Below are 21,133 nucleotides of genomic sequence, written 5' to 3'. Positions count from 1 at the left end.
GTGGACGTGGATGTCTGATATCTGTCAGGTGCTGAGTAACTTTGAGGAGTCAACACAGATGGTCAGTGGCGATGCCGCCATCATCAGCCTCACCATCCCGCTGCTTGGCCTGTTGAAAAACTCTCTGGTCAGCATGAAGTCGGAAGCTTTGCGCTCGTCACAAGAGACAGGGGAAGAATATTCCCTTGTTGATAGCCAAAGCACCCTCAGGTCTGTTTCTCAGCGCATATCGGAGGAGGTGGAGGTGGAGGAGGATGAGGAGGAAGAGGAGGAGAATGTTGGTGAGACACAAGAGGGGACCATTGTTGAGTCCTTTACTGTTCAGCGTGTATGGGCAGAAGAAGAGGAGTTGGAGGAGTTGGAGGAGGAGGAAATGGACAGTCAGGCCAGTGAGGGGAGTGAATTCTTACGCGTTGGTACTCTGGCGCATATGGCAGATTTCATGCTAGGCTGCCTATCCCGTGACCCTCGCGTTCAAAGAATTTATTCCAGCACCGATTACTGGGTGTTCACTCTCCTGGACCCACGGTACAAGCAAAATCTTTCCACTCTCATCCCTGCAGAGGAAAGGAGTGTGAGAATGCATGAATACCAGCAGGCCCTGGTGCACAAGCTGAAACAGTATTTCCCTTCTGACAGCGCTAGCGGCAGAGTGCGTAGTTCTGCGGGACAAGTAGCGAGGGAGAGTAGGCGAGCAGGCAGCTTGTCCAGCACTGGCAAGGGTACGCTTTACAAGGCTTTTGCCAGCTTTATGTCACCCCAGCAAGACACTGTCACCTGTCCCCAGTCTCGGCAGAGTAGGGCTGATCTTTACAGAAAGATGGTGAGGGAGTACGTAGCTGACCATACCATCGTCCTAAATGATCACACAGCTCCCTACAACTACTGGGTTTCAAAGCTGGACATGTGGCACGAACTGGCGCTGTACGCCTTGGAGGTTCTTGCCTGCCCTGCCGCTAGCGTCTTGTCCGAGCGGGTTTTCAGTGCAGCTGGTGGCATCATCACCGATAAGCGTACACGCCTGTCGACTGACAGCGCTGACAGGCTGACGCTTATTAAAATGAATAAAGGCTGGATTTCTCAGAATTTCCAATCTCCACCAGGTGAAGGAAGCTCAACCTGAATAATTGATCCACTCCTCCTCCTCCTCATTTTCCTCCTTCTCCTCCTCTTTGTACAGTAAAGCAGAGGAAAATGGCTATTTTTTGACAGGGCCCACTGGCTCTTGCTATAGTACTTCATGCATTTAATTTTTCTGGAGGGCCACCTACCCGGTCCTCTGTTTGAAACAATTTTTGTGAGTGCCACATACAGGCACTCAATCTATTCCATTTTACTGCAGGGCCACCTACCTGCTCCTCTGGTTTGAAACATTTTTGGGACTGCCACATACAGGCACTCAATCTATTCCATTTTACTGGAGGGCCACCTACCTGCTCCTCTGGTTTGAAAAATTTTTGGGACTGCCACATACAGGCACTCAATCTATTCCATTTTACTGCAGGGCCACCTACCTGCTCCTCTGGTTTGAAACATTTTTGGGACTGCCACATACAGGCACTCAATCTATTCCATTTTACTGGAGGGCCACCTACCTGCTCCTCTGGTTTGAAAAATGTTTGGGACTGCCACATACAGGCACTATCCAAATTAAATTGTCTCCATAGCAGCCTCCACACGTTGTCTCCATTGCTACCTCCAAAAGTCGTCCATATAGCTGCCTCCATACATCGTCCCTTTATCAAACGAGGTGTGTCAGGCAGAAATTTGGGTTGTTTTCATGGATTCCACATCAAAGTTGTTAACTTTGTCGCCACCCTGCTGTGTTATCCACAAAATATACTGGCAAACTTTTACCATTTAGGGATATTATTTCAGCGCTTCTTGCGCATCTGTTTACATTCCCCTCACCCGGCATATCCTAAACTTATAAGAACGCTACTACACTTGATCTTATACAAAAGGTTCTTAGAAGTGCTGTTTGGGGAGTAGCCTAGAGACAGGGGCTTGAATTGGCGAAAGCTCGCCTGGCAGCGGAGCGCCAGCTCCATGCGCATCATGCGCTTCTTGCGCATCTGTTTACATTCCCCTCACCCGGCATATCCTAAACTTATAAGAACGCTACTACACTTGATCTTATACAAAAGGTTCTTAGAAGTGCTGTTTGGGGAGTAGCCTAGAGACAGGGGCTTGAATTGGCGAAAGCTCGCCTGGCAGCGGAGCGCCAGCTCCATGCGCATCATGCGCTTCTTGCGCATCTGTTTACATTCCCCTCACCCGGCATATCCTAAACTTATAAGAACGCTACTACACTTGATCTTATACAAAAGGTTCTTAGAAGTGCTGTTTGGGGAGTAGCCTAGAGACAGGGGCTTGAATTGGCGAAAGCTCGCCTGGCAGCGGAGCGCCAGCTCCATGCGCATCATGCGCTTCTTGCGCATCTGTTTACATTCCCCTCACCCGCCATATCCCAAACTTATAAGAACGCTACTACACTTAACTTGGTGCAGGCTGGGACCGAGTCTGACCCTGGGGCTGGTCATATACTGCCGACGCAGAGAATTGCGGGGCCTACCTCGGTCCAGGTATCAAAGGCCTACTATACCTCCTCCCACCCCTCCTCCACCTCCTCCTCCTCCGAATTACCATCCGTGGGCATGGCGCCATCAGTCGGTAGCTCTAGGCACAGCAGCAGTGCCGTCGCAAAGCGACAGCAGGCGGTGCTGAAACTGCTGAGCCTAGGCGATAAAAGGCACACCGCCCAAGAGCTATTACAGGGCATTCCACATCAAAGTTGTTAACTTTGTCGCCACCCTGCTGTGTAATCCACAAAATATACTTGCAAACTTTTACCATTTAGGGATATTATTTCAGCGCTTCTTGCGCATCTGTTTACATTCCCCTCACCCGCCATATCCTAAACTTATAAGAACGCTACTACACTTGATCTTATACAAAAGGTTCTTAGAAGTGCTGTTTGGGGAGTAGCCTAGAGACAGGGGCTTGGATTGGCAAAAGCTCGCCTGGCTGCAGAGCGCCAGCTCCATCCCAAGATCCAACTAACATAGTTGCAGCACCTTTAATCTACTACTAGTTCACTGCCTCCATAATAATAATAATAATAATCTTTATTTATATAGCGTCATCATATTCTGTAGCGCTTTACAAATCATAGGAAACAAATACAAATGTAATGTAACAGAGCACAACATTTGTATGGAACAACAGGAGTGAGGTCCCTGCTCGCCAGAGCTTACGGTTTATGAAGATGATGGGGTAACACGAGGTAAAAGAATATTTAATGGTCAAGCCATTCTTCTTAGGGAATAGAAAAAAATATAATAAATGGAATTGCTGTCGCTTGAACCACTCAGCCGTCATCTTATATACCAGGTCCAGGGTGAATGGGACTGCAGAGAAGTCTGGTGCCTGTTGGTTGCTGGATAACAGATGGGAGGACGACACAGGACGGGTTAGTAGAAGAGTTAAAACTTCATGCAGTTAATGAGTGTTATAGGCTTGCCTAAAGAAATGGGTTTTAAGAGCACGTTTGAAACTTTGGAGGTTAGGTATTAGTCTGATAGTCCAGGGCAGAGCATTCCATAGAATTGGTGCAGCTCTAGAGAAGTCTTGGAGACGCGAGTGGGAGGTCCGCACTAGGGTAGAGGTTAATCTAAGATCACTGGCGGATCTAAGAGCACGGGTTGGGTGATAGACTGAGATAAGAGAGGAGAGGTAGGGGGGTGCAGCATTATACAGAGCTTTATGGATGAGGGTTATTATTATTTTAAACTGTATTCGAAAGGAGACTGGCAGCCAGTGCAGCGACTGGCATGAACTGTAAGCATACATGGTCCCCTTATCAAACGAGCTGTGTCAGGCAGAATTTTGGGTTGTTTTCATGGCTTCCATGTTAACTTTGTCGCCACCCTGCTGTGTAATCCACAAAATATACTGGCAAACTTTTATCATGTACCGATATTATTTGAGCGCTTCTTGCTCACCTCCTTTGGTTCCTCTCTGACACCCATTGGTTTGAAGCCTGAGTCCAATTAGGGTATGTCGCCATGCCACTCTCTAGCCTGCTGCCGCTGCCTCTGCCTCTGCATGCCGTCCCCTATAGTGTCAGGGTCAATTATTGGATGTTTTACATGCTATCTAGCTTCATTCTGTCACTCTGTCATGGCCATGCTGTTGCCCATAATTTCGGCATAATGGTGCGATTAAGCAGCCTCAGAGGCATCCATGCATGCTGCCCCTGCTGTTTCCTGTCCATTTCCGTGGTGTTTCCATCCTTTTCTGAGGTTCCCAGGTGTTTGGCCAAGCTTCCCTGTGCAGAGCCTTGGTCCCCTTGAAAAATGCTCGAGTCTCCCATTGACTTCAATGGGGTTCGTTATTCGAGACGAGCACTCGAGCATCGGGAAAAGTTCGTCTCGAATAACGAGTACCCGAGCATTTTAGTGTTCGCTCATCTCTAATAACCTCCTATAATGACACAAGGCAAATTTTTAAGCTTGGTCCTAAAGCCATAAAATGGCTTAGAACTGAAGGGGCTAAAAGTGATTTTAGTGATATTAAAAATATGTGGATGTGGATGTGAACTAATGGTGCAATTACAATTTTGATTTACGGAATGAAGAAAGTAATGTTTGATTATTTACATATTTTTAAAGCAGATATCACTTGAATAAGGATGATATTTTAATAATAATAATAATGTTTACTCATATAGTGCCATAAATTTCTGTAGCGCTTTATGTATTTTGAGATATAGTTAGGTAGTAAATTCACTAGGTGCTCACAAAAGAAGAAAAGGGATGGGTTTGAGAATTGTATCTGATGAACTGATAAAAAATGGTTCTAATGTTAGGAACATAAATTCATGGATATACAATATTTGGTAAAAGGTGTGACAACTTGTATTAAACACAAGTCTCAAGATAGATGGGAAAATGTGTTGGATGGTAATTCACCGAAGTTGAGACTATAGACTACTGTATGGACTACAGTATAACATTATTCACATGACATATTATTAACCAGTAACATTATATAGAATGAAGCTGAGGGAGAATGATAGTTGTTATAGGTGTAAAAGAGATGGGGCAAATTTTGTCCACATTATATGTTCTTGTTCATTAATTAGGAGCTTTTGGGACAATGTATTTGCACATATTTCAGGCTTAATATAGTTAGAAATTAAAGAGGACCTGTCACCTGTAAAAATGGCACTAGTAGCTGCTTACTAAAGTAAGCAGCTTCTAGTGCTACAACAGTGTTACACTGCTAGCATTATTGGAAAGCTTTGATAACGATAGCAGACACTGCCGCGCTGTACAGTAGAAACTAATCATGTGGGGCGGTCCGAGCTGCCGCCTCTTACACGGACCATCCCGCCCCCTCTTGTCTACATAGCGGAAGTGTCTGCTAGCGTCATCAGAGGTTTCTGATAATGCTGCTACATCTTAATAAGCAACTCCTTGTGCCGTTTTTATAGGTGACAGGTCCTCTTTAAAGCAACAATTCGAGTAGCAATATTGGGAGAATTGGAAGGAATAGAAATTGATAATATGACATAACTGTTTGTGGGGCAGGGTTAACAATAAACCACTGCTGGGGAGAAATTAATTAAGATGATGTGAAAGTGTGGAGACTGGGGTGGAGTGCTGGAAGAAGGTAAGTGCTGCAGGTGGGCTGCAGTACCTACAGCCTGTTGCACTCCTTTTCTATAGTTCAAAGAAGTGCAGGGGCAGGTAACACACAGGAAACAGAGGGCCACTTTTATCAGGGCTTGTAGTGATGGGAATTATGGCTCTTCTTAGTGAGCTAGCTCATTAGGCTCCGCACACTAAGAAAAACCGGCTCTTCTGGCTCCTGAACAGTTCCCTATATAATATATAATACCATAGGGAGCCGCAGGCCAGTCAATCACCTCACCGCCACTTTTAACCGATTGTATCAGGTTAAAGGGGGCATGGTGAGCTGGTTAGGGGTGTGGTTAAGTAAGCCTTTGGATCACTGAGGTGAGCCACTCACTTCGTTCAGAGCTGGCTCGTTCGCGAACGACACATCACTACTATCAGCCTAAGGAGGAATGTTAATTATTGTGACCAATAAGATGTCTTATTAATCTTATATAGTACATAGGTGCTGGTTAGATAGCACATCTGGGCTAACCAATCTTAAAGGTTATATAAACCTTTGAGGTGAAAGTTCTGGTTTCTTTCTCCTGAGGTATCTCCAGGGAGTGTCCAGAGACTGCTGAAACACAAAACTGCTCACCACATGGCCTGCAGCTATCAGGCCTCTGCAGGTCTCTGAGCCCAAACCAGAGATTGCCTTTGAACACTGCATCACAGCTCCCCATCTTCAGCCTGAAGCTACATACACCAGGCTGTGAGCAACATCTGCAGTATACCATCCAACCAGCAAACTTGAACCAGTTGAAATTTTATCTGTTTTTGTTGCTGTTTTCCGGAATAAATGAATTTTATGGTTGACATCCCTTGTCTCCGTGTGATCCCTGCCTATAGCTGCTAACATCAAGGGCACCCCATTAACCATCTTGCAAGGGATCCCTACACTTACAGTAGGAGTGCCCCAGGGAGAACTATCATACATCTGCAGCATCTCCCTCCTTTCTTGCATGTCTACCTACCAGATACCTACTCGACATGGATGAGGCCAGTTCCTCCCGTACCCAGCACCATTACCCCATGGAGCCCTAGGCTTCGCTCAGACAGGGACTCAGCTGCACAACGGGCCAAAGCCTCCTGATAGATTAGCTGGGGGGCTTAGGCACCATCGTATACTTGTTGCACTTAGTGCCAGCATATGATAAATTTGCTCCAGAAAGATGAGCACATCTGCGTCTCTACAGTTACTGCATTCAAAGAGTAACTTGGTGATATTCAAACCTATGTCCTTCCTGATCAGAGTGAAGGTGGTGCCATAGGTTATTGCCATTTACATTGTCCAGGCCCAGCTAACCACTGTGGCACTTCTGCCTCTACCGCCCAGACGCACTACGGATAATCCAGCATCCTTACTCGGCTAGAGACTCTATGTTGCAGTGGAACCTATGGAAGTCTATTTTCCAAATCAGGACAATAAGTTACCATTTCTGAATAACTCACATTACTTTGTTAGATATCCTGTGTACTGGTCATTAAACTGCTGTATATACCTTAGAGCAGTGGTGGCGAACCTATAGCAAAGGTGCCGGAGGTGGCACTCAGAGCCCTTTCTGTGGGCACCCAAACCTTCACCCCAGCACAGTTTGTTTGCCAGAGAGGACTCAAGGCTTTCTATTGTGGTCTAAGACAGCGAGAACGTGCCATGCTCAGTGCTATTTTAAAGCGACACATCCTTGGCTGCCTGGAAGAAAGGTACATTCCAAATTTCTCCATCTTCTATTGCATTGATGTCCTCAGGACAGCAATATGATTGAAACCTGTGATACAGCAGTGATGAACAAGTTACTGCTTAAACAGTCATGTTGGAACTTTGCGACAGGAGAGTGGATTATGGTTGTAGTTTGGCACTCTGGCTCTAAAAGGTTCGCCATCACTGCCTTAGAGCTTAAAGGGTTTTTCTGGACTATTTAAAAAAAAAAAGAATTATATAAGGCTTGGACGGGCTATAAAGATGTTAAAAAACGTATACTCACCTCTTTCTCTCAGTAGATCACACATGGATTGTACTGTGAGCATTGGAGAAGCAGGCAGGAAAATTACAGGGGAAGCTTGTAGGTAAACCAATGGGAAAAATACTATACTTTTAGTTAACTGGAAATTTATATTTAAAGGCTGAATATTATAGGCTTGGAATGAGCTAAATAGACCTCTCGGTAACATTTATGGAAGTATAAAGATAACATTTATGAGTAGAATGTACAAAAGGTATTTTAAGGGTAGAATCACCAGCTGGTCATCTGACCAGGCCTAGTAAATGAATAAACACCTAGAAAACAAGCTGAAAATATACAAATGCTGACACTGAGTGAGACTTCTTAGAAGCATAGCAAACTCAATGTCAGACTTGTCAAATTATATGTTAGCAAGGATCAGGGAGTAAGAGTTCTACTTACTGAGAGTTTGCCAATTAAGAAATCTGTAAATTAGATTACCTAGATGGGACAAGTAAAACCATGCCTCTTTTGCTACCTTGTAAGGCAGTCATCAACCATGACTTTCAGGAAGCCTAATGACATGATGTGAGATTAGAGCCAAATCAGTATATCTATTCCAGAAGGAACAGATTCCCAATTGTAGACAGCGCTGTTTTGACCTGTTTGCGTCTCTTTAGTACAATTTAGGGAATTGTTTTAGCTGAGTAAGAAGCTTTTGACTAGGGCGAGGGAGTAAAAGCTTATTTCCATGCTATCAAGGAAACGGAGAACATATCTTAAATACATTAATATTCATACATTGCTTAATATTTTATCATTCAGATCTTCTTAGAGCAAAGTTTTTTTCTCCATTTAACAAAAATATGTAACAAATACCAGGAACAGCCGCTAAGACTACAGAGCTGTTCCAGGTAAACAAGGAGCTGAAGCATTCACTAGAGAACTGCCCATCCTTAGTACAGCATGGCCTCTTATGGGGCAGAATAAACCACAGCCAGTTTCACAGCACAGCTATTAATAAAGGCTTACCTCCAGCATACATTACCGCCAACATAATAGAAGAAATCCAGGAGACCTCACTACTTGTTGCTCCAAATATCACTTCTATATCCTTAAAGAACACTGTGATGGATTTTGGAAAGGCGTAAGAGAAACCAATGGACACAAATGCTCCAATCACTACAGCCCACCCCCAGCCTCCTTCAGGTGGGGTGTAACCCATAGGTCCTCCGACTGCAGGTGCCATCTTTCTGGTATGTGTTTTTTAGCTTTTCTTTTGATTTTTTCTTGCAACTTCTGAAAAAGAAAATACATGCAGTATTAGGAAAGCAAGTAGCAAAACTCCACAATGATATTCATCTGGAGAGATGGGCATAAATAGGAGAAACGTCTGGATGGGCTGCATTTCCCTTAATACCTCAAAGGAAATCTACCATCAAAATCCCTCATGATAAACCAGGGACACTTACTCATAGATCCACCTGACTTTGACTGTGGTAATCTTCTTGTATTTGTTTTAGATTGGCCTCAGTCCTTCTCAAAATCAACTTCTATAATTATGCTAATGAGCCCAAGGAGCTACCCTAATCCCTCTGTGGTCTGGCTTTACAGACTGATACACTATCTCACCCTCTCCCCTTCTCCCACAGCACTGAGATCACAGCAAGAGGAGCTCACTGCACAAGTTCTGAGGGAGCATGGAGACAGTATAACAGCATCTAAAACCAAATCACAGATGGGCTACAGTAATCCGTCCGACTCATTAGCATGAGAAGAAGGGAGGCCATGGATAACAGACTATATAAAGATTACCACAGTCTCTGTGCCTATGATTAAATATCCCTGGTTTATCATGATAGATTTTGATGGTAGATTTCCTTTAACGACCAGGCCATTTATCAGTTTCGCGGTTCCATTTTTAACTTCCCACCCAAAAACCTATAACTTTTTTATTTTTCCATGTAAATTTCAAATCTAGTGAAATTGGTAAAAAAAAATGCATGTGCGCCATTTTCTTCTGAGCTTGGATTTTACAGCTTTCACTGTACATCCTAAAAGACACATGTTCTTCATTCTTTGGGTTAGTGCAATTATAGAGATACAAAATGTATATATGTTTTATTATGTTTTAATACCTAAAAAATTTAAAACCTTGTGTACAAAAAAACAGATGTCTTTATTTCACCTTCTTCTAGTGCTTGCAACATTTTCATAATTTAGTGTTTGAGTAGTCATTTTTTTGCAGGATAAGTTGATGTTTTCATTGCCATTTTAGGGACTGTATGACCTTTTGATAACTTTATATAAAATGTTTTATAAGTTGCAAAATGGCGAAAAAGTCGTATTTCCGACATTTGGGCTCTGTTTTCTGTTACGAGATTCAACACCTGGGGTCTGCAAAAAAATGAATGAAACATCTATTTTTTTACTGAGGAGGCTGAAAAACCAAGTGTGATGTTTTCAAAGCAATGTTAAACCTTCAGTTTTTTTGCAGACCCGGAGACAAAATGGATATATCATGAAGACAAAACGGAAGGAAAACGGGAACACAATAGAGACAAAACGCAACGGATACACAACTGAAGCTGACCACCAATGTCAATGTGAAAGAGCCTAATACTGACAGGACCCCTTGGAGAGCAGCAAAGAGTCCGCATTACAGCATTCACACAGGCGAAAATTATTCTGTGATGTTAAATACTGTTGTGTAAAAAATGTAAAAGTACCGTATATACTCGTGTATAAGCCGAGTTTTTCAGCACAAAAAATGTGCTGAAAAACTTCCCCTCGGCTTATACACGAGTCAATACTTAATATATATATATATATATATATATATATATATATATATATATATATACTTAAAAATATTTAAAAAATAATAAACTTATATACTCACCCTCCGGTGGCCCCGACGTGCAGCGCTGCTCCCCCCATGTCCGCGCAAGTCCTCTTCTGGCTTCCGCGCCCGTCTTCTTGCCTCTCTAACTTCGTGCCGGACGCCGCCATGTTTTTCTTCCAGGCGGCGCCTAGTATGACATCAGCAGCGGCTCGTCATACTAGGCGCCGTCCGGGGGAGAACAATGGCGCGCCCAACACAAGTTAGAGAAACAAGAAGACGGGCGTGGATGCCAGAAGAGGACATCGGGGGAGCAGCGCTGCACGTAGGGCCACCGGAGGGTGAGCCTGGGGGCAGGCTGGGCTGTGCTGTATACTACTGGGGGCAGTGCTGTATACTACTGGGGGCTGTGCTGTATACTACTGGGGGCAGTGCTGTATACTACTGGGGGCTGTGCTGTATACTACTGGGGGCAGGCTGGCTACATACTGGGGGGATCTGTGACCAATGCATTTCCCTACCTCGGCTTATACTCGAGTCAATAGGTTTTCCCAGTTTTTGATGGTAAAATTAGGGGTCTCGGCTTATACTCGGGTTGGCTTATACTCGAGTATATACAGTACTTAGGAAATTATACCTTTATTCGCTAATCGAGAATAACATATTTAAAAAATATATTTGCAAGGAAGACCCCTTCAAAAGTCAAGGTTACAAATAAAGCACTGATAGAAAACCAAGACATATAAAAGATGTTACACCAAGACTATTAGTACCGGCGGTGAAACATCATTAAGATAAGCCAGGGAAATAACACTGAAATATTTGTTGCACAAAAAAGGGCGATGGGGCATGGCTTAGGAATGCAGGGATCTGGATTTCAGGTTGGCATGAACCCAGGTGCAATATTGAGTCTCTGACCCAGATTTAGTAAAGGCAGTGGGCCAGTTTTCTGTCTGACTTTGCACGTTCTTTCTTTTGCAAACTGTTTGCACATGTATTTAAGCAAACTCTTTTGTGTTACGGTTGCACTATACCAGAAGCAAAACAAATTTATGCACTGAAAGGGGCATTCTGGTGCTCAGTCAGACCGTGTACCACATTTAACATGCAAATTACGACAGAAGTCTATCACATGCTTCATGTTAAAGGTACACCAAAAAAAGTTGGTGCACACTGTTGAAGCAGTGTAGGGGGCACTATATTCATGAAGAATGGGCGCCACAAATCATAAATCTGGCACCCTTTGCACACTACAAAGGAACATGAGGGGACATTGATCATAGTTTTTTAGATTGTTTTTGTCGTAGTAATTAAATTCGTGGCATTTTTGGGTGCAAGCAAAAGTTCGGCACTGGCTTTGAGTGTCTGCACCTTATCTGACATAGTGACTGGTTGTTATGCAGGGCTGGATAAAAGGAGGGGCTCCTGGGGCTCGAGCCCTGGGGCCCCCACCACTTTCACTTTTAAAGGGGCTCCCACCAGTTTCCGACAGTCAGTAACTCCATTCAGCTGAGTTGCTGACTATCTCTGTGTGCAATGGGCAGCGGCCCGTGGCCACCTGCATCGCTCATAGGGGTCTAGGATGTCAGCTGTGTCAGTGAGACACAGCTGCCATTGCTGGGGGAGATCGCAGATGCAGGGGTCTGGTGGCTGTATACTACATGGGACTGGCAGCTGTATACTACAGGGGGCTGGCGGCTGTATTCTACTGGGGGGTGGTGGCTGTATACTACAGGGGGCTGGCTATATACTACAGGGGCTGGCTATATACTACAGGGGGCTGGCAGGCTATTCCAAAAACATTGTTGGAAGGGTCCCCACCAGTTTGCGCCCAGGGGCCCCCACCACCCTTAATCCGGCCCTGGTGTTATGCAGATGTTTGCACTGCATCTATTACAATTTTGCACCAAAAAAGTCGCATAAATACACCTTCTCTGAGCAGGTGCACTTGAAAAAAAACCTCCCTTTTTGTTACTGGAAAGAAAAGTGTTTGCTTCCCAATTGAAAATTTTCTCTATGAAACATGGAGAAAATTCTTCAGCGCAGTTTTAACATGTAAAATTTGTCAAGTAATGACTTTCTATAAAACCGTCTCCTCGAGTGGGATTATTGTCAATGTTAATGTGCAGATCTGAAAATGTTAAGAGACTCTATTTATTAGACTTTATAATTAAAAAGGCAAAGACTACTTTGAGCAACATTTTTTTTTTTTTACATATTTGTAACTTTTAGTCTCTCCACTTATAATACAATGTAGTCTGGACATTGTACATGCAGTTACTTTTTGTGCAAAAATAAAGCCCTGAATGTTCTGTCACTTTTTTTCAATCTCGTTTTATTATTAGTCACAAATGAAATCTACTTTGTAGGGTAATACGGTAATTTGAGACAAATTTGTCGCAAAATTAGGCGCAAATGAATCGGACATTCAAAAACTCATTTACTAAGGTAACACTAGATCAATCATAAATCACAAGCCAAAAGAACAAACCAGGCGCAAAAATAGGCGAACCTAAGACACACTATGATTAATGTCCCTCATAGTTTTTGTACACTGTTTTTAGTAAATGTGCCCCTCCGTGCCAGTGATTGGAAGGTAACTTGAAGATCTACTTGAATGTCTTGTATGGATTTCAATATCACATAGTGTTTTTAGGCTCCATGACCGCTTAGGGGGACAGAAACCCTAAGGGGGGAAACAAGAGCGTAAAATCTAATGCAAGTTAGAGGCTCACCTTATTCACAGGTATATGTCACATATCATAGAAGACATACATGTAAAAGGTGCCAAATGTGCCCAGAGTGCAGGTTGCCATTGAAGGAAACTGAAGGTGCGGTGCTAATAGAAGTAGAATTTTTTGGTATAAAATCATAATGCTTTTCAACTTCACACAGAAGCCTTCACCAGGAGCCAATAAAATACAAATGACAAGAAGGATCTATATATACACACATTAAAATGCAAATTCTGTGAAGGAACACCCATTTGGTAGTCCCAGGAAAGGATTCACAGGAAGGGCTAAGGTTTGACATATTGAATAAAATAATACATATCAAGGGTGCATATCAATCATTGCTGTTATGTAGTATATATAAAAATCAACATTTACATTCAAAATGGAAGCATACAATAATTAAAACGTGGGTATATCTAAAAGAGCTCAGTTCACATGATAAAGTAGTTAGGGACTATATCTAAAGCATTACATTAAAGCGTTACAGTGACAGCTCCAGTGGTGGGAATGCAACCTCTAGAGATTGGCAGACATAGAAGATTTTGAGGTGAGTATACATATTTTAATGGTGAGGTTACGTGTGCATACAAAATCCAGGGGGTATGTGGAACAGGTTAGCGATATACATATCTAGTAGAAATAAGGTATTGGGAAAACATTAGTAATAAGAACAATTGATGATATAATATAATTTTAGATAGAGTAGAGTAGAATTAATTGTAACTCTATAGAGAGCTATAGTTGCAATTTTTGGCTTACAAAAAAAGAAAATAATTTTTTTTTCTAAATACATCATCTCAAGATGGTGACACTCACCTTACCAGTCCCTTGCTACCCTAGACACTTTACAAGCCCACACCAATCTCTGCCACCGATCTCTTTCAATGCCTATTAAATTGCTTTCAGCCAATCTTTGACTGCAGTGCTGGGGGCCACACCTGAAGGCCCCTCCCCTTCTAAGATCATAAACAGGACAAGTAGAAATTGACTCCATATTCTATTTAGTGGTCAAAGGGTGTAAATACAGCTCAGCTCCTATTTCCTCCAGCAGGGCTACAATTTCAGCATAAGTGCAGCAAATTTCACAGCCAAATAACTGCATTATACAGACCAGTAAAGAGCATGAGACCATCGCATCTCATAAACATGTAGATCATCTTTATTTATATAGTGCTTTTAAATTTTGCAGCACTTTATAGATAAATAGGTTACATATACAAAAAAAGACATTATAGAGGAATACTTTAAGGATTATAGAGGAATGTGACACTAATCACGGGAACATGCAATGCCTGGACCATGAAAAGAATCATTACAATCTTACCTTTCTAATATACCATGTTTCACCTGAGGATGTGATACAAATGTTCCCTCAGAAACACTCCTGCTTTTCTGAGGGTCACTGCTGAAGCAGATTACACACACTAGGGTGTAAATAGTCCCATCATTTAACAAAACCAGTCTTGGAGAATAAGAGGACACATAAGACCAATACATACCTCAGTATAGCTTTGAATACTTTAAACAGGTCACAACACAAAAGTGAGACATCCTCTAAGGCTCTGTTCACACAGAGGCAAATGCTGCTTTCCGTCAGGGTGCGTCCTCACACATGGGCCATGCTGCTTATTCTCTTTTTTCACTCCACTCCTGGTTTGGACATCAAAAACTGAATCTGAGAACCAGAACATGTGGACACACCTTCAGGGTTACAGTTTCCAATAAAACCTAAAGCCAACAGAAAATACCTTGTTTTTTTATTTAACCCCTAAGTGACTTAGAATACATGAGGTGATAGGAAAGAGATAGCTGTAGTGTGAATGTACCTTTACCATAGCAAATCTTCTAGTATAAGGAGATAAAAGCGACCTTGATGCCCATTACCATAAAATTATCTCAAGTACATACAGGAATATCCATGGACTTCCAGGCAGGGCCGGATTTAGCCTTTTCGCTGTCTGAGGCGAAAATGTTGAAAATGTTGCTTCCCCTTCCCGATGATGCTACCTTACACACTAGTAGTCAGTCAATAACATAGACATTAGTGACATCTAGCATCTAGTACCTTACAGGTGATGATCCGCTTCATCAGGAAGAGGACTACTTTATAATTTCTCCCGGCCATGGATTATCTCTGCTGAATTCACAGTCAAATGTCTCCAGCTCCATATAGCACAACTCCACATGGCGCCGCTAAAAAAAGCACAGTCACTTACAGTATAATGAAGCGTGTTCCTAAATATATATTATCCTCACAACACGACTGAACACAATATTCCCCACATAAAACATCCTTTATATAGTCCCTGAATAAATTATAGTATCTGGAGCACCCACAATTTATTATATATACTAGGCCCCCTGAACTACAGTAAGCAGCTAACTGATATACATACCTAATTTATTTATATACAGTTCCGCTAATTTATTTACAGCTCCCATATACATACTCCCAAATTAAATTATATACAATACTCTTCCAGCAGCACACAGCCTCACCATTAGTAAACAGTCTCCCCCAGTATACACAGCCCCCTCCAGTATATACAGCCTCCCCCAGTATAACAAGCCTTCCCCCCTCGGTATACACAGCCCATTCTAGTATACACAGCCTCATCCAGTATACACATCCTCCCCAGTATACACAGCCCCCCCATATACACAGCTTACCTAGTATACACAGCCCCCTAGTAATACACAGCCTCCCCCAGTATGCACAGCCTCCCAGTAATACACAGCCTCCCCCAGTAATACACAGCCTCTCCTAGTACAATATACAGCCATGAAACCCACAGAAATAATAAACCTTGGTAGTTGCCTCAAGCCCCAGTGCTCCCCCACAGCTCTTTATCCTCTGCTCCCGCCGGAAGACATGCTGTCTGCAGTAACACAGGCCGACCTGCATGATGACGTTGTCAAGCACGCCGGCCTGTGTCCTGCAGAGCGGTGCGCACAGACGCTGTGCTGCACCATTCTGCCTGTCAATTCCATTGGAGCCTAATTAATTTTTCAGCGATCTGCCACCCACAAAAAGGGTCTGCAATCTGCCGTCTGAGGAGGGGACCTAATACTGCCTCATGGCAAATGTGGTCCTGTTTCCAGGGCATTTCCTCACATCAGCCTTGTCACCATGCTATGAATGGTGAAAGAGCTTCATCTACAGTGGCTTTCTTCAAGAAGCATTTTGGCAGTTTGAAACAGGCTCCCATTAAGGAAACAAAGAAATGTGCAGATTAAAGTGAAGTATAATAAATATAAGCAATGGAAACAATGCTAGAAATGGTGCTCACCTTTATTCAAATAATAGTTAGCGTAGAGCAAAAGTAGTGCTTCCCTACCTTTTTTAATCACCTGAACAGAGCTTAGGTGCTAACGCATTGCTAGCAACTTTTGATGTATAGTAAAAAACAAGAAACTTCATCCTGTAGCAGAGCTTTAACTCTCTTTATCTAAATCCTCTTGCTCTCCATACCCAACCTTGGAGCGTTCATGAGCTAGGGGTCTCTGAATATGGAGGGTCAGTCATCTGTAACGGCTTCACGGAGCTCTGAAGGTTATTACAGTTGGTTCAGAAGTTGGAGAAATATTTACATGTAGTCATAAGGGTTAATGTGTAGGTATCCAATCCCCTATGCTGCACATAATAGGAGGTTGCCTGATAACACATGGATGCGGATCCACCATCATCAGAAAAGCCATGACAACCAATAAGCTTTCTTTTTATAAACTTCTGAGGAAAAAATACAACTGAGCTCTGATAGGTTGCCACAAGAATCTGGAACAGTTTTGATTGCTGACATTTATGATAAATCTCCACTTAATAAAGGCGATGACAGGGCACTTGTCGTTGCTGACAGGTAATCTAATTCTAATTTAAACCGTTTGCACCAGTTTTCTCTCTGACTTTGCACTAAAAAGAAAGTGCAAACTGCTTGCACATGTATTTATAAAGTGTCTGCGCCAGTTTTGTGTCAGGGGTGCACTGTGTCTGACAAGACAGAAAAAATGTGCACCTAAAGGGACGTGTTAGTGCTTAGTTGGAGTTTGCGCCACATTTATTACTGTGGTTCCAAAGGTTCTGAAATACAAGGATCACATCCACCATTCCCCAAGAAGCTTGGTTTTACTACCATATGTAGGAAGTGATTCCAGACTTGTAGAGGCTATAATATTCATACAGCACAGGGCCCATGGCAGTCTTTATCCACCCCTGATAACAGCATCAGGATGTATCATAGTAATGTAGTACATAAGGATGGAAAAAGGCACAGGTCCATAAAGTCCAACCTATAAGTTTAAAAGATTTTTTTTCCATAACATGTGATATTTTATTTCAAATAGGCATCCAGGCAGCTCTTGAACATGAACAAAGAACATGCAACACCCCTGCCAACGCAGGGTGAAATGAAGTGTTGTGAACTCAAAATTTAACAGGGTTTTCTCTATGGCCTGATCAACTTTGTGGCGCCTCAATTGTTTGGAAATGGTGATGCAGCTGGTAATTGTCTGCCTGAGAAGAAATGTATTAATGTTGACCAATCAGATGTACTGTTAGTGTTGCAATGTAAAGAGAGTGCTGGTTGGATAACAAGCTTGCCACCTCACAAGGGGAGTTTATAAAACCCCTTGTGGCTGGAAAGTTTCAGGTTTTCTTCTACTGAGCTTCCTGAAGGCGCATGTGTCTGTGGTACATGGATCTGACACACTTGGCCTGTCTGGAGACCAGGCCCAAACAGACCTTCACCTTCTGGAGTCCGTCTTACCCTGCTGCTGAAGCAGCCAACAATCCTCTCCAGCCTGGAGCTACCTTTACCCGGTTGTGAGCACCTCCTGTGGAACACCATCCAACCAGCCATCTCAACCCAGTTGAAATTACTGCTGTTGTGGCCGTTGCCGAGTTCCAATAAACGAACTGTAAGTTGAATGCTTTACAAACTCTGCCACTGAAGGATCCCTTTACAATGCGGTTACTATCATGGGCACCCCATTCACCACCATCAGAGATCCCATATGTACTTCGGGGTTGCCCCAGGGAGAAAACCTCCATTTTCAGCCTCTATCTCCATTTCTTGTGCCTAGGCAGCATGGTGGCTCAGGGGTTAGCATTACAGCCTATGTCAATGGTAGAACCATCTCTCCTTTAGGCGTAAAGGATGCCACAACACTTACTTTTTGAGCAGTTTGGATTATTGAAAGATTCCAAGTAATTAATTTGTGTTATAAAAAAGCACTCATTCCGGTGTGTATTTTTCCTTTTATTTTTTTGCAACAGCATCTGAGTGCACCCCAAAGCCACATTCATACATCCACTATTTGTATTTGACTTGGTGATTGTGGCGTAAAGCTGAATGTTTTTTTTTTTATTTTACATGAGGGGGTGGATATAGGCTGCATATGAGAACAGTATATAATGGAATTGGGGTCCTATGTATCGGGGTGCTGTGTATAATTGAACTGGGGTGGTCTTTGTATTGGGGGCTGTATATAATGGAACTGAGGGATCTATGTATGTAGGGGCTGTATATAATGGAGGTGGTGTGATGTATGTATGGGTGGGGGTGCTATATATACTCATTAGTCAGGTAGGGGCTATAAATAAAATAATTTGATAATCATTAATAATTATAGGACACTGTATATTATTGAGGCTGAGGTCAGATTATACGTTTGCTTTGTGTTTTGAAAAGCATTGCTAACGCATCGGGCAAAGCGCAACAAACACATAAGCGATTTGCTAGTAATGATTTGTAATATGTATAGCTCAGAGAGGTCCAGTATGTATAATAAATTTGTACATACTTTTATTTATTCTGAGGGTTACATGAAGGAGTTACAGCCAGGAGACGTCATGATGAAGTTCTCATCCTGTTGTAGTAGATCTTCACCAGTGAGTTACTATTCCTGCTGTCACTGATTAACTTTATAGTGTGTGAGATAGCTCTCAGTATGTGAAGTGTCAGAGTGACAGGCAGGTCTGCCTTCTTAGGGTGAACTCACAAGGGTGTTTTTTTCACATCAGTGATTATTAACCGAAGCCATTCTGGCTTATGGACACATGCAGATTTGTTTTCTCTTCCTGGCTTCACTGATTTTTCACTGATGTCTTACTGAACTATTCTTCTCAATGGGTTTTCTCACACTAGTGATGTGTCATTCACGAACAAGCCGGCTCTTGTTTGTGAACGATGGGAGCCGGTTCCCATCAGTGAGCCAATGGCTTGCTTAACCCCGCCCTTAACCGGCTCACCAAGCCTCCTTTAACCCGATGCAATGGGGTTAAAAGTGGAGTGGGGTTACTGACTGGCCTGCGGCGCCCTATTATATATTTAATAGGGAGCCATTCAGGAGCCAGAAGAGCTAACTCTTCTTAGTGAGTGGAGCCTAATGAGCCAGCTTACTAAGAAGAGCTATAATTCCCATGACTATAAAATACCTTTTCTGAAAAATGTGCTGAAAAACTTCACCTCACCAGTCAATAAAAAAATTAACTTACATACTCACCCTCCGGTGATGCTCGACACGGCTTGAGATGCTCGACGCAGCTTCTGGCGACTCTTCTTCTGTCTTCTCTATGTTGTATTAGGTGTCACCCCTGATGACATCATAGTGTGCACCAGCCGTCTCTCCCGACTGTTACAGCAAAGAGAAGAAAGAAGAGGAGCCGTGAGGACAGGAACATCAGGAAGCTGCGCCTGGCATTGGGAATATGTAAATTGTTTTTTTTAATGTGCTTTGCCAACTGCGGGCTGGCTGGCTATATACCACAGGTGGCTGTCTGGCTGTATACTACATGGGGCTGGCTGGCTGTATACTACATGGGACTGGCTGGCTGTATACTACAGGGGGCTGGCTGGCTGTATACTACATGGGGCCGGCTGGCTGAATACTACAGGGGGCTGGCTGTATACTACATGGGGCTGGCTGTATACTACAGGGGGCTGTCTGGCTGTATACTACTGGGCGCTAGATGGCTGTATACTACTGGGGACTGGCTTGCTGTATACTATTGGAGGCTCTTCTCCTCTGCACCATGTGTCGCCGCCATCTTGGGACCTCCAGCCGAGTGCTGCCTTCGATCCCCCACCTGCAGTTGCACGGCCTTCTCCACCAAACAGCCTCTTCTTCTTGCTGCTCCCTGATGCTCAGGCCACCAGTCCCACAATCCATTGGCCCCCGAAGGGCTTAGCTGTTCTGAGGCCTGGAATGCCTCCAAATCACTGGTCATCCAGTTAAGGCATCCCCCTCTTGCCCCAGGACCGGCATCTGCTCACACACCCAATCGGGCCCCCTAGCCTCCACCTGCTCCCTCATCCTAGCCATAAATGCTTTTAACTCATCCATACTGGACTCACTATCCCTATCCTACTCCAACTATTTTCTAGAGCCAAGAAGATGGCTTCCCTTCCTGAGTGCTTATATATATACCAGCTCTAGCTCCTCCCCCCTGTTTAAAACCACCTGTCACCTAGGTTAATAATCCAATCCCCCACTACTACTCCTCCCATCATTTTCCCTTCCCTCCCAGCCCTGCCTGCTATGGCCACACTGCTCCTATCTGCAGCCAGCTACATGCTAACATTACTGAACATATACACTGTACATACCTGTACATACTGTACATACATTACTGAACATACACAATGTACAAACATATATTTCACATCTTCGCACAAACACTCACGGTTTATATGTACAAAGACACAGAGATACAGTTACATACCTCTCCAGCTGACACACTGCTGTCATCCGTGAAGTTGGAGATCCATAGCTCCTGACCCAACAGCTGGTGTCACATTAGACACCCAGGAAGCCGCTGTATACTTCCTCCATTCTTCTTTGGTGACCATTGCTCCTGGGAACAGCATGGACTACAGGCCCCTGACAGGCAGCTGCACAGACCACCCGGGGCTGGTGGGTGAAGCCTCTGTT

The 21,133-nt window shown here is 43.5% G+C and overlaps 1 protein-coding gene across 1 annotated transcript in view; it reads right to left on the bottom strand.

The window, feature by feature from the left end:
• The window catches only part of LOC140116681 (monocarboxylate transporter 1-like), a 35,436-nt gene extending 26,525 nt beyond the window's left edge, over positions 1–8,911 (bottom strand). The window contains exon 1 of the mRNA XM_072133134.1: positions 8,660–8,911. Within this exon, the coding sequence (XP_071989235.1) occupies positions 8,660–8,876 (217 nt within the window). The 5' untranslated portion in view covers positions 8,877–8,911. The remainder of the gene's footprint in view (positions 1–8,659) is intronic.
• Positions 8,912–21,133: the final 12,222 nt, after the last annotated feature.

The sequence above is a fragment of the Engystomops pustulosus genome, chromosome 2, assembly GCF_040894005.1.
Source record: "Engystomops pustulosus chromosome 2, aEngPut4.maternal, whole genome shotgun sequence".
Lineage (NCBI taxonomy): Eukaryota > Metazoa > Chordata > Amphibia > Anura > Leptodactylidae > Engystomops > Engystomops pustulosus.
This window is presented reverse-complemented; position numbering and strand designations above follow the sequence as displayed.